The following is a 17102-nucleotide window of genomic DNA, read 5'->3' as shown; positions in this document are numbered from 1 at the left end:
GATTATCCGTTATTGACAGTAAAATACAATAATGGTATGGATTATTTCTAACATTGATTGATAACAACAATATACATTCGCACTTACATTTTCACTGGTTTTGATTTTGTCCTGTCATTAAAAAAGGTTGTATGGGTAAATTCTTCATATGTCTTCAAGTTATAGGGTTTTATTTGGAAAATCTCCTAGGGATCTGTCTTAATGGCTTCCAAAGTTGCTATGTTGGAAGAATTAAGGTAAAATAACTCTATCTTCAAAATTAAGTGATTGATCTTATTGCTACACTACAGTATGTTGTAATCTTTTGGAGCTATTGACTTCAAATATAATCTTAATGTTATACAATTACGTCATTTTTTACATCATTAGGAAATAATTTATTTCCATATGTATGCCAATTTAATTTATCTTACTCTAAGCCGTCATTAAAGACAATTAATATTTAGTAATCATTATTATTCATTGTCAAAAAAATGCATTATTTTAATTATTTGTGCAAACAATCAATCACAAATTATATCATGAAATAAAAATAAAATATGATTTCCAAGCTACTATAATACCCTCAAACTACATACCTTCATAACTTCATGACCTGGTTTTGATTTTGGGTCGAGGAGTACATAAAGGTGCCTTCTTTGGGTCAGTTTCATCAAATGACCCGGTGGAACTGATATTATACACTTAATTCAGGACAATTATATTTCCTGTTGTGGGGTATACAGAAGGAAAACTTTTTTATAATTGTTATGTACACACAGTATTGTTATCCGTGCAAATTGTTCGTATTTAACGAACGTTTCACAAATTTTTTAAATATTTTGTGTTTTGTTTCAGCCGCACAGAATGACTCGTACGTCACGCTCAAGCTGCAGAATGTCAAGTCAACGACGGTAACAGTAAAAGGGGCCAATCCGTGCTGGGAACAAGACTTCCTCTTGTAAGTATAAGATGTATAATAAATGGTAAAATCGTTGCATAGTGTACTAATCAATGCCACCCAGTTAAGAGAAAGAGTTTAGGTATTCTTATTTTATAAAATTTAGATAGTTATACCCTTTTATCACATGAAAACTACCAAAATGTACCTGAATATATACACAAGAATAGACCCTGGATTAGGGTCGGAGTGTCATAGTGAGTGTTTTTATAGTGTTATAGCAGTCCACTAACTTTGAATACCTTAAGTAGACTCCTAATCATAATTTGAACCTAAAACCTTTTTATGTGTGTTGTCTAAGTTGCAAATTGACTTAATACATGTCCAGTTGTATTGCATGAGGTTAAATAATGTTCAACAGTTGAATAAATAGCTAAAACATGCATCGCCCAAACGCTATACATATCACACTCGTATAAACGTTATAAATAATGTAGGTTGGGTATAAAATGTAGTGTTTCATCCGTCTATCAGAGCCCGAACCCACCATCCTAGTTGTTACTGGTCTCATTACCGTCAAACTTTAGGTGGGAAGACAATTCATAAACGTCTTTGGTAGAACCACACAAGAAAAAGATAGCTAACTTTAGAGGTCATAAACGATAAAAGAACTAAATGCCAGCAACGGCCAGAACCCTCAAGGCTAAAGTCACATGATAACCTGACTTGACGAAACGTGACGAACAATCCCGGGTCTGTGTCCAACAATGTAGAGGGGTTTTAGTGAGTAGTATCGTCGTACAGGAGTCTCACACTGCAGGCTCATCTGCGTAATTTCACTACAAATCCCGAAAGTGACCAGTTTGACAGCAAGATAGGAGTTTACGAGAGAGGCGAAGCCGTTTCCGGAAAACAACTGTTAAGCCCCGTAATGGAACGTTCATAATGAGTAGTGAAAGATACTTACGATACTAAGTGTCACGGTGCAATTAATCACACAAAGATTTTTGGTTTTAACTTGGTAATAAACCAATATTACATAGTTGACTAAATTATCTTTCAAGTTTTCAAAGAAAGGTTTCATAATTTATTTAAAATTCAGTTGATTATTTTACAGTTACACAAAAAGTATCCCGTTAAGTAAATATGAGCAAGATAAACGAGGTGTTGGAAGAGAGAGCTATTTCATTTTTCAAGTCATAACAAACGTAAACATCTGAATAAATTTGTCTCACTTGCTTAGAACAATAACTCAGAAGAACAATCCGCCGGCCAGATGACAGCTAGTCGTCGGGGGTTTTATCATTATTTAAACATTACTAAAAGAGTCTGTTTTCTAACATAACTTGGAGTCTGTCCAATTTTTGCTTCACAAAATTAGTTACAGTAGCATCCATTTTGCAGTATACTGATTAGTGTTAAAGATATAATCAAGAACGCCCTAGTTAGTTAAGCCAAGTAATGATAAATAAGTTTCTGGTGTAACAGGCTGCTCTAATTGGACTATTTTTTTTTACAAAATTATGTCGATGTATGTGAAATAATAGTCTTAATTTAAACATGTTATTTTAATGTAATACTAGTACCGTTAAACGATGATTTTAGTCCACAGATTACAAAATTACTAGATTTATGAGTTGTCTTAATTTTACACACGTTCAATATTTTTTGTATTTGAGAAGCATTAGAAGAACATTTGGCCATATTCGTAAACAGTTTTAGGGTTAAAAAGGTGCTAAACTTCATGGTATTTGTTAGCATTAACATTTCGAATATAAATAAATGTTTACATATCATACAATATATGAGGAATAATAGTATAGGAATTGATGTAAGTAAATCAAAATGTCTAAATGCTGTAATAGCCTACTACAAGGCTGAAAGACTATTTCAATTTAGTTTAATTGGCCATATTTTAAACATTTATGAAAAAGTGTATACATAGATTTAAATAAACTTCTCTAAAGATTTATCATACTCGTGGATCATCTGAAGAAAGCATAACAACTATCAGGCTACTCCGATATATGTAGATGGAGTTTTGTTGTTTATAATTTGATTCTTTTGGCCAACTTTAATACTATTTTGTCTGGTATAGAAGTTAGTAATTTGGTTTGATCAAGTCAAAATTAGAAAATGTAGAAACTTCGCTGAAGTATGAGAAAACATGTAGTCGATTTTAGCCAACTCAAACAATAATCCCTAATCCCTTTTACAACAACTTCATGTTGATTATAGGATGACAAGTGAATTTTTTTACTATTTATAAAGACTTTTGTTTTAATACATTTTCCGTAAATTAAACCCTTAATATTTTGAAAGAACGTATTCTTATTTAATAACCAAAAGATCCCGTCCGGCTTTGCCTGTGACAATATTAAACACCTCCGCTGCAGCAAACCTGCAGACCAAGCGAATTTGCATTTTACTAAAATACTTCCTTTGAGATGTCAGATTTAATCCCTATTCAAATACTATTGGATTCAACGAGTACGTAAGTTTTTCAGCTACAGGGAAGACGATAAAGCGGGTTTTAGTGAAATCTTGATAGCTTAGTATAAAATAAATATATTCACCAACATTTTTCCGTAAAAAGCAAACTTTAGCAGGTTATTTATGAACAATTAAAATAACATGTAAATTTTAAAATTACATATTCTGGAAGTTTTCTCCAAACCTATTAGGCGTGCATGCTACAACCCTCCAAATAATAACTTGTTGGTTTTATACGCTCCAAGAAATGGTTTAGAAAGAAATTAAGAAAGGTTATGTTTTGAGGGCTAAAAATAAGAAAATGTACTTCTTGTAGATAAGAGAGTAAAATTTATAAACAACACAAGGGCTAAGAACTGATCCCTATGGAGCTCCATGGAGGTGTTTGTCATAAAGTACTTCTATTTCAATTTAACACTTAAATTTAACTTCTTCTCTTTGAACCAGCGTTCCAAACACAAGTTTTTACCACAACTTCACAACTCTTACATAAAGCGTGTGCTGTTGTTTGAATAACCTCACAATAATTTTGATATTCTAGTTTTCCTTGTCACACTTTTCTTATTTAGGTCTGCTTTACTACTATGTACTATGTACTAGATTGTTCACTAAGCCAAGTTCTCAAATGGAAGATGAGTAAAAAAATTTTAAAAAATTATATTAAACTATTATGATCTCTAAAATCAACATTAAGAACTCAGAACCAAAAACCCAGTTACTTATTTGAATGATCAAGTTCTCGCATTACGTTAATGGATTTTTCATAAAAAAATAAACATTAACCATCGCAGTTATTTATACTAGTGCAATCGTGCAAGATGCAAAAACGGCATTTTGAACGTTAATAACTTTTTATGTATGCCACTAAACCAAATAAATCTAATATAAAATGTAACGAATTGGACGATAAATCTAATTTAAAATGTAACGAATATGATAATAAGACATATTTATTGGTTACCAAGGAGTGTATTCTAAACTGCAATAAGCGTCCAAGTAGAGGGATTCAAGAGATTTATAAGTAGGTACACATTATAATGTTTTCCACGTATAAGTCAACCTAGACCGTTCTAGGCACCCTTATTGTACACCCAAGGACATATCTATGTTTTCCAGCCAGTATTATCTCATTATGTATTTTCTCATTAGGTTTTTCATCAAGGACGGCCTAACGAGAGTTTAATGGTTAATAGACACTGTTTTATAATCCTGGGGAGGTCTATATCCTTGACACTTGATGAAGCTACACCTCTCCATTACAACCTTCCATTAGTGAAAACCCCGTGTAAGGACAACAGAATTCGTATCCTCATTATATGTACATAATTTTACAAACTTTCATTGTTAGATAATTTATATGCCAATAAAATATTATTAAGAGCTTAAACTGGACAAACTTGTTAAGCATCCTAGAGTAATATTGCTGTTAACGTTTTAACAAATGACTTTGAAAGGTGACTTTTTGAGTCGTTAAAAGTGAAGTCAGCCATGATACACGCGCTGACAGAAATTATTCACTACCAAGTTACTAACAAGTGTTACTGAATGTATTGTTGTGCACCACTGTTAGTTGTTGATAGGTGACTCACTGACTGTCAACAGTAAAGTTTTGTTGAGTGAAGCTAGTTGTAGAACACGTGCTAACTGAGAGTTCATTTAACATCTACTAATGACTGTTATTAAATCTAAAGTCAAGTTTTAACAGCGATTGAATGTTCATTAATTTTCCTTACCTTCTTATTGGATGCATTCCAAAATCACATAATCCTTTATACAGGGTGGTAAAACGTCCCAGGACGGTTAAATATTTAAAAAAATAATGCAGATAGAGCTAAAATACTTGGTACAAAGTTCAGGGCATAAAACTCTATTTTTAAACATATTTAGTGATCCAATAACTCTTCAGGGGGACGGCCCACAAGGAGTCGGAAGAAAATCTTACATGGAAGCATAGGTCAATATGCACAACAAATTAAAGGTCTTTTTAGTAAAATACAATGCCGCAAACCGCACTTCAAAAGGTTGATCCTGCGCAAAATGACAGTTGTTCAAAGATTCATTTAATTTACATTGCTATTATACGCTTACTCATCAGGGGGCACAGCCCTAGGAATCGGAAGAAAATTGTTAACGTAAGCATAGGTCGATATGCACATCAAATTAAAGGTCTTCACTAGTAGATTACGATGCCTTAAATTCAAGCTCAAAAGAATGCCTGAGTAAAAAATTGCAGTCGTTCAAAGATTCAAAATAGCGGGTTCAAGAAATCTTTGAACATCTGCCATTTTGCGCAGGATCAACCTTTTGAAGTGCGGTTTGCGGCATTGTATTCTACTAAAAAAGACCTTTTATTTGATTTTGATCTATGCTTTTATTTAAGATTTTCTTCCGACTCCTTGTGGGCCGCCCCCCTGAAGAGTTATTGGATCACTGAAAATGTGTTAAAATAGAGTTTTATGCCCTGTAACTTTGTACCCCGTATATATTTAACTGTCCTGGGACTTTTTTATCACCCTGTATAACAAGCTGTGTATTTCCTTTAATTCCATCTGAACTTCTCACTAAATGTATTCAGTGAGAATGTAGTAATCTATAAAGAATTCGTATTTGAAATTTACAATTCTCCACTCATATCCACTTTAACTAAATGTCCTGAACATCCTGTTACGTTAAAGTGTCACTCATTCATGAGTGAACTATTCTGACTCCAAACCGAAAACCAACATCCACCTATTTCGTTCTATGTTCCATTATATGTAGAAAAGACATTTAGTTGAAAACTACAATCACCCTTCACCTATTTCGACTTACCTTCTTAATTTGTGTATTCAGAAGGCATTCATTCATTAAGAAACATTTTTTGTTACAGCCTACAATCGTCTTTTACTCATTTACCTTTAACTAAATAGCCCAGTATGCTTAGAATTTTAATTTTTTTTGTGATCAATTCCTTATTCAAGCCTACAATCTCCCTTCACTCGTTTCGTCATAACTAGATATCTTTATTTCCTAACCCATTAACCTACTATCAATCTATGCATCGTTTACTTTTATTGGATGTTACAAAGAGTGTTTTCCATAAATCTATTGTATTTTTTCCTAATTTGTTTCCAGTGAGACGAACGATGTAAACACAGGGCTGCTGATCGAGGTTTGGAGTAAAGGGATGATCTGGGACCGAGCCCTTGGCTACCACTTCCTACCTCTGCCTTCCGTCCACTACTCCAGTGAGGTCAGTACCTATTTTTTTTAATTTATTTTTTTTTTTTTTTTTGGGGGGGAGGTTTTTGTTTTGTGTACCTGGCACTTGAACCGAATGGAGTTGTACACCACGCCTCGCTCTTTAAGTGGTGATTACCCTGATGAAACATACACCATCAAACGTGTTCAGACGTAGAACTTATTTAGACTATGATAATTTTACAAAATAAACAGATATTCAGTGCCTATGTTACACAGTAGCCCCTCAGCGTTATGTTTTAACAGAATAATAATGGCTAAAAATGCAATCATATTTTTTACGACTCGTTCCCTGTGCGTATAATTGAAAATCAAACTAAAATCATATTCTTAAAAATATTTTTGTCTTAAACACAGATGGGTTCCTACACAGGCAATATGAGGGCAAGGCAATGATTATCAATAAATCACAAAAATATTCTAAGTAACTATAACATAAAAATAACCATTGTAATTGATCAATCGTCGACAGAAAAGGGATCTCCTAATAGGGAGCAAAAATTCTTTTTTCGGAATAAATAAGTAAAGAATTTCACTCTTTTTTATACTATTTTATACATGTTAACTTATAAGTTTTTAAATAATTGTGTTGAGCCTGTAATTGGATTATAAATATTTCAGTAAAAAATTATATTTTGTTGAGGAGTATTTATTTAAAATCTTAACACAGATGCCTTTTTGTTTATTACCAAAATGGATGTTGTTACATAGAATACGAAAATACTCTTCAATATTGTTTAAGAGGCCATCTAATATAATAACTGAATATTTGTATTCATCAAACAATAATTACACTCAAGCTAATGTAGCACATACTACACAATCAATTTAGCTCAACTAAATTATGTTCTATTATGAATTCTGAGAATGGACGATAATAAAATGATATCACAAAATTGAAATTATATTATGCCATCCAGACTGCGAGGTGTTTTCTTGATGTTTCCACGAATCCAGCAATTTTCCTTATTAAAGTTGATATTTTGATATTCATATATTCCGTGTAATACAGGTGATTTAACTCTTTGAAACATATACAACTGATACAGTTATTACATTAGTTGATTATATTGGTTAAAAGGGAGTAAAAATTATGTATATCTACATGACATTGTATTTTATAATAAGACTGAATATTGCCATGAGGATATAACGTTTATTGACTGTATACTGTTATGAGTTTGTATGATGTCAAAAATCTGTATACTGTCATGACAAGCATACTATTGCATACTGTACAACTTCATTACACATTATACTGTCATTATGTGAAGGTTTAGAGACTATTACGTCACGAGACGAGAGGGTATAACATAACATTTATTGTGTGAACGTCACATATTCATGCAAACGTAAAAATTTTATGTTTCTATATTAGTAGGGGAAAAGTTGTAGGTAAGTACTAAACGTACTTAATAAGATTATGAAGATGCAGCTTATTTGATCAAATACTAAAGGACTCTCAATTAATGAGTGAAAGAATCGTGGTAGGCCTAAGTAACGTATGCTTCAGGGCTTACGTACTTAGGACGAATGTCATCGATAAAAAGGAATAATTTTGTAAAAAATAACAAGATTATAACACAGTAAATCCATTTGTTTATATACATTTTTATCGACTACCCAATCTAATGATTTTGTGTTACTGGTGTTACACAATGTGTATTACCGTTTTGTAAGTGTATACAGTATTAGTGTAGAAACATTTAAATTTTTATTATATCATTGTAAAAGAAAAAATACTAATCAAGAATCAATTTATAGTTTGACATGATCAAAGGATGATTTAAAAAGAGTAACAGTCCAAGTACATCGATTACATTATAAAGTTTAAAGGTGTTTCTTAATGGAAGAACCTTGCAGAGTAAAAGGTATAACTTAATTTAAACTTAAACGTAAACAATCAGATCCATGCTTTTTGTAAAAAGAGTCTCTCTTTTACTTCAAACATTCATTAAGAGTAGCAAGTTTTAAGACGAAAGATGGCTACTTTCATCAATTCTTTACCATCCAAGGGTGGTGATTCTTTTTCTTTTATTCATTTTTTAAATTTCTAATATTAGCTTAAAATCCATTGACATATTGTGTGTTTTTAGCGAATTTCCCATATTGGGAATAAGCTATTACTATAGTAGTCTTAGTAAGACCTGGACCCGGGACCGATTTACGTTTTCATTTTGAGGTGCTCAGAGGCCAAAAACACCATCCGTTCGAATTCAGATATACATTATATATTTATGGGTTTTATGGGATTACAATTGGTTTTTCCCTTTTTGACCCTAAAAACATAATAGTTTACAATTTCTTTCCAAACAGTTGTATATAGCTTAAAAAACTAATGATTTACTATATTGGAAAATGCATTTATTTGATCCTAGCTACGTATTAATATTTTACAAACATACCTTTAAACCCTCCCTTTTGCAACAAACCTAAGAACTCGTTAAACGAATGCTATTTAAATAGGGATTAAATGTAATATATTTAAGGAGATATTTTAGTGTAAATCTAATCAGGGAAATGGAAATTCACTTGGTTTGTAGGTTTGCTGCGTTAGGGATATTATATATATTGTTCGAAATATTGAACTTTATTATACCATAGATTGTTCATCAACTCTATTTCGAAAAAAGATTTTACTTTTAAGTATACGTCATAATAAGTAATACAATGTTCTTAAATATTACAGTAGATACTATATTAAAATAACTAACTTTATTGTATTTAGATGAAAGTTTTCGAACATAGCCAATACTTCAATATTCAACGTAATTGCAAAAAAACTATAACTTTTGTTACGAAGGACAAATTTATTACATTTGTATATGGTAAAAGGCATCTTTACTCCAGTAAAAACACAACTAAAATAAATTTATTCTAAGTTAAGCTATGTAGTTAACGTTGCTGTTTAGAGTTTAGAGCGTATTTCTTTTTTTTCGAGACAAATGATCAGTAGATAATGACTTCAGATAATGGATATACCAAGATTGTGCCCTCTACATATAGTATTGCGAGCCAAATCAGGAATATAAATAAATTGTAATCTAAAGCTTTGGTGGCACCGATGCAAACGAACGTAGTTAATTGCTTGGAACATTTTGGCCGACTAAGCTTGCCTGGATTGCATAGAGCTATCCATTATACTTTTTTAGTGTTTGAAAATGGCCATGTTCATTTATAACCATTTGTTATTAAAACGTATATAATATTAAAACAAATCGTCTAAAATGGTGTAAAATGTTGAATATATGTTGCAACTAGCGAACAAATCCACAAACGCAAAAACGTTTGAGACCAGCATAGTGTTTTACCTTATTCTAAAACAAGCCGTTGTAGGTAGGTCCCAAACACGTATTGAAAATACGAATGCATTTTGTTCCCTCCAGTACGACAAATATTTTGGTTTTTAAATCTCAAAAATTTACTTTTTCTGGGTTTCATGAATGATTAAGGAATATATCGAGCGCAATTACAAAGGTTTGGTTGTGTTGCTAGCTTAGCCTAGCGTCCCGGATTTCGGTGCGGGAAAGTTGTAAATACAAAACCATAAATACAGATAAATATTCAATATACAATGTGCATTTTGAATTCACCATAATTAATGTTTATTGAATAATGTTTTCATAACAAGTTTCACTAAAGTGGGCATGGAAAGTAATTTGAAGTTTAGATGTAGGTAATCAGACGAAACTGCACCAATCATGAAACTGTGCGAATCATGAAACTAGATGCTTCTCTAGGTTCTTTAAATGAAACTAGTTATACTCGAGGATTCAAACAACGAATCACACAGTCAGTCATTTACCTCTAATGACTCTACCTGGTGGGTTGAACAGTCTTAAATAAATGAGCCAAGCTAGATTTTTATTAAAATTTTTTAATAATGGTTTATCCCTTTAACAAAAGTATAGTGGTAGATTAAAGAGTACGTCAATACGAAATAAGGGTTGCGCATGGATTTTTGAACTCATAGAAAAAAGAACAAACAACATAATCCCCCCTCCTCCCAGAAAAATCCCCCCTTCCCACCCCCTAATTCCTCCTTACTTTGTTCTATTTTATTGTTGAAAATGTAGAAATGTGTCAAAGTAGTTTGAGATTATTACCGTCGTGGTGGGGTGAAAAAAAAACTATGATATCTTATGAAATGTATTATGTTTATTGGCCTAAACAGTTTTTCTATTTTGAATAGTGGCAATCTAGGGCACCCATTCTGCAGACATTTGTAGTTTTTACCTAAATCTAAACATATACTGGTTATATTTATTAAACTACGAACCTTTTTAGCGAATTTCCCATTTAGGAAATAAGCTATTACCGTAGGTCTCATGGTAAGACCTGGACCCAGGACCAATTTACTTTTTCGTTTTGAGGTCCCCCAGAGGTAAAAAAAAACACCACCAATTTGGTACAAACGTGTAAACCTACGTTTATTCGAGCGAGTTCGCAAACCAGCATAATCCGGCCATGGGAACGGGGGCTTATGGGCGGTTTTATTGGGGTAAAAATGGCTTTTACCATTTTTTACCCTGAAAACAAAATTCTGCAATTTCTTCCTAAACCATTTTGTAAAGCTTAAAAAAAGAAATAATTTAGTATATTGAAGCACTATTGTACGCTTAACGGTCGCGGAGAAAAAAAAGTTTAATTTTAAATTCCCATGTTATTCTTATGGAGAAAATAAAAACTGTTGTTGTTTACTTGTTTATGGAAGTATGTTGATAACATTTGGCAAATTTATTTATTTTATCAGCCTTTACTATTGACGTATCGCCAAAAAACACGTTTTACCTTCCCCTTAGCAGCAAACCTAAGCACTCGTTGAATCTAAAGTGATTTAAATTGGGAATAAGTATGTCTTATTTTATTAAAAATTTAATCAGACAAGTTAAAATTTTCTTAGTCTGCAGGTTTTCTGCGGCAGGGGTATCAGATTAAAGTTTAAGGTAAACTTGTAGGTAAAAAAATTTGAACCGGTAGGTAAGAATTTTTAAATCCACTCACTTCAATTAGATATATTAGTAGTTGCCATAGACAAAATTAAAATACAGCAAAGAACTAAGTATCCATAGAAACAAATCATTTTACAGAGATATATCTTACAAGTGGCATCAATAAAAATTTACTCTTAGTTGAATATTTCTGAACAGTAAACAAGCAATGGACGTGATTCGTATTCTGGTGGTGCTGGCAGGTGTGGGTGTTTTCGTGACAATAAGTTGGATTTTGGACCAGTTATTTGATTGGTAAGTTATTCGATTGACCACCTCCACCAGCTCCTTTCATCCGTTACCTGCTCTAATAGATTGACAAGACCTTTCTCCCACCCCCACAACATCTGGGGGTGAAGGTGCTGCAGAGGAAGGAAAAATGAAGCAGAAATTTGAAAATGCAGCAACAAAACGAAAAGAAACACCATGTGGAGACAAATGCCCAACCTTGACAACAAATACCCAACCTTGACAACAAATACCCAACCTTGACAAAAATACCCAATCTTGACAAGAAATACCCAACCTTGACGAAACAAACCTATCACGAGCATAAGCAACAGGAATCTTAGAAAGTTTTCAAATTGAATTGAAAGACGCATCAAGAATCACCTGACTTAGGAGATCCTGGGGCATCAACTATGAAACCTTTTTCAATAAACATTGTTTTCTATTGGATATTTTTGAATTATTTTATATATACATAAGTCCGTAGTAAGGATCACGGTAATAGGTTATAGAAATACGACATCGGGTGTGATGGAAATGAGAATAAAGCTAAAAAAACATTTGAGTATTTGGAATCAAGATAAAGTTTATGAAAGGTCTTAAATCAGCTACAAATTAAGATGTAACCTGATAACTGAAACAAACAGTTAACCTAGAAATGTATCCTCCATCATACAGTATGATGCTAAGGGTATCAATACGCAAATTTGACGAACAGTTTGATATTTTAGCCTATTGACGCATTGTTGTAAGATGCTTAGTGGTTACAGAGAAAATTCTAAAATATATACCTAAATTGGAATTAGGCTAACTATATTTTTCTTATGGAGAATAATAAGTAAACTGTTGTAGTTTGCTTGGTTATGGATAAGTTTTGATTATAGACATCCCAAGAACAAAACAATCTGCGCAGAAACGGAAAGATCACTTGGTTTGCGCCGGTAGGTGTGGCGTACACTTCAAACCTGCACGGCTCGAATTGGCCCAGGGTTCTTTTGTTTCTGGGATGTCTATAGAGTTAAAATTATTCATTTCATACTACACTTGACTTTGATTAATTTACTAATATTTTTAGAAAGAAAATCATTTTTACTTCTAGTTTAAGGAAATATTTGAGTGAAAAGCCAATCTGAATAGTGGAAATTCGCTTAATCCGCAGATTTGCTGTGGCGGGGGTATTGTATTACTCATATAACAGTGCCAATCAAAAATGAACTGAAACATTTTCCTTGTCTTTTAATAGTGAAAATCTTACAATTTTCCTAATGGTTTGTTGAATATTAATTGGTATTGGGCTTGGATTACGTGTAAATTTCCTCCCGTTTTTCATGTTTGCTGAGACTGGGCTTAAGATATAATTTAAATATCTCATTTCATATTTTGCAATGGGAAGGTCACAAGATTTATTTAGCCGTCTATGATTGCTTCATCCATTCAAGAGGAGTATTTGTAAAACAAAATCAGGAGTGTAGTATAAGAGCTTTGCTCGCTACGCTAAAAAGCGGCAGATTGTGTTATTATTGTGTTACGACTTAGTACCGGTGGACCAATACTAAGCCCGGCACCCAGTTATGTCTAAGTTGTGGTTAATTGGGTTGTGGTTAATTAGTTGGGGGTTAATCGTTAAAACAATATCGTTAACAGACATTTTATAATTTATGAAAACATTTATATTACAAACCATATACATGTGGTCGATGTAATAATAGCAACTTTGTAATGTAAAAGTTAGCAATTAATTTGTTTGACTTTTACCCTCACCAATGACGACAGAAAAAATATCATATAGTAAAAACCATTAATTTCAAAATGGATTATGACAACAATTTTTCACTTTCACGCTTTTACGTCTAAAGAGCTTGAGATTCTGTCTATTGTTTTCACTGGGATTTATCAATCGGTAATATTTTTATGCCAATTAAAACCCCCAGATGTAATTAGTTTATTTGGAATGCCTCAGTACTTCGGGGATTAAGTTTTAATGGGAAAGGTCTGAGTAAAACAATAAGTTTTTGACCCAAACTTTTTTCCCCTATATTGAGTAATCTTCAGTGCTTTGCTCAATAGTTACAACTGATGTTTTCCCTTTGAACTGTATTTTGTAATATGCTAGTATATTATACTGTAGATGGTTTGTTATAAAAACGTGCGACAAGTCTTTTGTTTACTTTTTCCTTGCTATTTTGTTCAATCAACATAGTTATTTGGCGACCCATTAGGCCAATATGTAAAATTTTTAAATTTTCAAATGAGTTATGTAGCGAAATACAAATTTTCCTGAGGTAGTAGATGTCGCGATTTTAGGGCTATAAGTCCATAATTCCAAAATTTAGTCAAGCTTCATCTGCTGGATCTCGAGATATACAGTATATTACAGACATACATCCATACATACATACAGACGGACAATTATTCAATTATAAATTATTTAAGATGGGGACACCACTATGTTCGTATTTTAACCCAAATAAGAGTGAAGGATAAGTGTAGGATGATTGGCGCGATCTTGTAGTCTTGTTAGTGACTAAGGCCGACATATTTTTTTTTTTTTTTAGGGAGAGGTGGGAAAATGCTTTTACGCACACAGGTAGCCAGCCTGTAGTGTGAGACTCCTGAAAATTATCAGACTACTCACTAAAAAACCCCCTCTACTCTGTTGGACACAGACCTGGAATTGTTTGTCACATTACTTCAAGTCTGGCCAACATGTGACCTAAGCCCTCAGGGCTCGCACCGTTTCTGGCATTTCGATTCTTAATGACCTACACCGCATCCCGGTCAAGGTCGATCTTCTTGGCGCGGAGAATACCCTGGATATAATGTGACACACAGGTCCAATTGTCCTCACCCTCCGTCATAATCGGTATGACCGTGTCCACCGACAGCAGTCCTACTAATTGTTGAGCCTCCAGGCGGGGCCTTTCCCAGCGCTGGCAGTGGAAAAATGTATGTTCCATGTCATCGAGAATGCCTTGGCAGTATATGCAGTCGGGTGACACGGCTTTGCCCATCCTGAACAGGTATGACCGGAAAAAGCCGTGTCCCGTCAGAAATTGGGTGAGGTAGAAGTCCACCTCTCCGTACCGCCGATCAACCCAAGGTTGGACCTGCTGTATCAGTCGCCTGGTCCAGAGTCCCCGTGTCTCCTGTTCCCAGCCCTCCTGCCACAGCTGGTAGGTGCGGGTGCGTTCCTCTGTTCGTGCCTCGTCCTCCCCACGGCGCCGGTAAATTGCCTTTCTCTCCGCCGCCAAAAGTTTGACGGGGATGACTCCAGCAATCACCAGGACGGCGGGCTCGGACACTGTTCGGTAGGCAGATGAGTAGAGGTAATAGGACAATATGACCCCACTTTCGGCGTTTTTGGACCCAGGACTTTTGAAATTTTTTGGCGAAAAAACACCCAAAATAGGTAAAATATGATGGTTTTACCCTATTTTTGGCGTTTTAGAGGCTATATGGGGGCATTTTTTGGTTAAAAAATGTTATTAATACTGAAAAAACAAGCCTGGAAATGAAGAGCTTTTTTTGACCACTTTTTTTAAAACCCAGCTCTCGGCACGTGAACTCGGACGCGCTCCCGACCCATAGGTTACTTCTGATCCCCAGCGATGACAAACTAAAAGTCTTATGAAAAAATGTTAGAAACAAAAATTGAGGAACATCTAATCATCTATACTTCTTCCACTGAAAGTTTTTCTCTGACCGAAAAATAAAAAAAATCCTCGCTTACTTACTTTTTCATGTTTGCTTTGAGTAACCTTTTTATATTTTCCTTAATTAATAATTATACAGTGGCATAAATTAAATTATATTTATATTGTATTAAACAGTAGTTTATGAAGAATTTTAATATATAAATTTTATGCTATAAATATTTTTTTTAGAAGCTAGACAAACATGTAAGTGATAGGAGGCGCATCACTTTGAACATCGTCATGCCCCCGACAGTGCCGTGCTGGTAATACCTAGAGTTTGAAACTATTGCTATTGTTGAAATTATATTATTATAACACATTTACATACAAAAGAAACTGGTAAATGGTTTTAAATTGTTTAACTTTTTATGCTGTATTATTATGTTGAAGGCTATTTTGGTTGCTGGAATTTTAGCTGTTTTGTTGTATATCAAGCCTTTTTTTTAGATATAAGTATTTTTAAACAATAAATCAGACCTTTATTTACTAATGCTATTATTATATTACAATGCATTGGCATACAAATGAAAATGGTTTGATTTATTTGTACTCATATAAAATAATATAATTCTTTTGAGTTATAGGGATGTCTGGTGATTAAATCACAAATTTAGAATATTTAATAATGGACTTTTAAAATAATGGAATTAAGTATAGACTTATAACATTTTCATGATAACTGTTTGATTTATTTGTACTCATTTAAAATAATGTTAAAATAGTATTTGATTTTTATGTTGTATTATTGTTTTTTGTTGTTTAAAAGTTGGAACTAATATAGTGTACCTAAATTTAACCATTTGTCGTATCTCAAGCAGTTTTTGAGAAATAAGCATTTTAAAACGATAAAGTCACACCAGTAATGCATGGAGTTTGTAACCATTACCAACACTGATATTATGTTATAATACATTGTCATACAAATGGAACCATTTAATTTATTTACCAAATGGTACTCATATAAGTTTTAGATTTTTAAATTTTTACCCTGTATTATTGTTTTATATCAAAAGTTGAAATCAATGTAGTGTGCCTAAATATGTTTATTTACTGTATCTCAAGCAAATAGATAGAATAGGATAAAGAGGTGTTTTTGGTGTTTTACCTATGAGAATAACATGGGGAGATTTTAAGCCACTTTTTAAAAAATCGTGCTTATTTATACATTTCTATATAAATGTCCAACTCCAAAAATATTTTCAATCCATATTAATGTCTGTATCATGTGAGATTTGTACCAGTTGGTTTGAAATATTTATAAATATAATGTGTTGCTGGAATCACTTTAAATGGCAAGAAACACATAGTGTTGGGACCTCTGGTAAAATATTGGATTTTTTCTAGTTTGGATTAAATATTTGTGAAAAATTGAAAAAATATGTTTTTTACTCAACTATTTTAGCGTCTTGAAACATGTATTACCGAGGAATCAGGCAAATATTTCGTGCCGAAATTATATTTTACCTTACGTGAGAACTTGGAATCATTATTTAAACTCAGTCCTGCTCCACAGTATCATTGCAGGCTTGCTTCTTGTCCCAAGTGGTGAATTGTGTACAGTTTATGTGTGGTGCA

General features: G+C 33.1%; 1 protein-coding gene across 1 annotated transcript in view; it reads left to right on the top strand.

Moving 5' to 3' along the window:
* LOC129003290 (phorbol ester/diacylglycerol-binding protein unc-13-like) overlaps positions 1 to 17102 on the top strand; it is a 177856-nt gene that overhangs the window by 89003 nt on the left and 71751 nt on the right. Inside the window, exons 4-5 of the mRNA XM_054431580.1 lie at positions 838 to 940; positions 6488 to 6605. Of these exons, the coding sequence (XP_054287555.1) occupies positions 838 to 940; positions 6488 to 6605 (221 nt within the window). The remainder of the gene's footprint in view (positions 1 to 837; positions 941 to 6487; positions 6606 to 17102) is intronic.

Source organism: Macrosteles quadrilineatus, unplaced genomic scaffold (assembly GCF_028750875.1).
Source record: "Macrosteles quadrilineatus isolate MER2022 unplaced genomic scaffold, UCM_ALF_1.0 Scaffold_9__3_contigs__length_116548681, whole genome shotgun sequence".
Classification (NCBI taxonomy): Eukaryota; Metazoa; Arthropoda; class Insecta; order Hemiptera; family Cicadellidae; genus Macrosteles; species Macrosteles quadrilineatus.
This window is presented reverse-complemented; position numbering and strand designations above follow the sequence as displayed.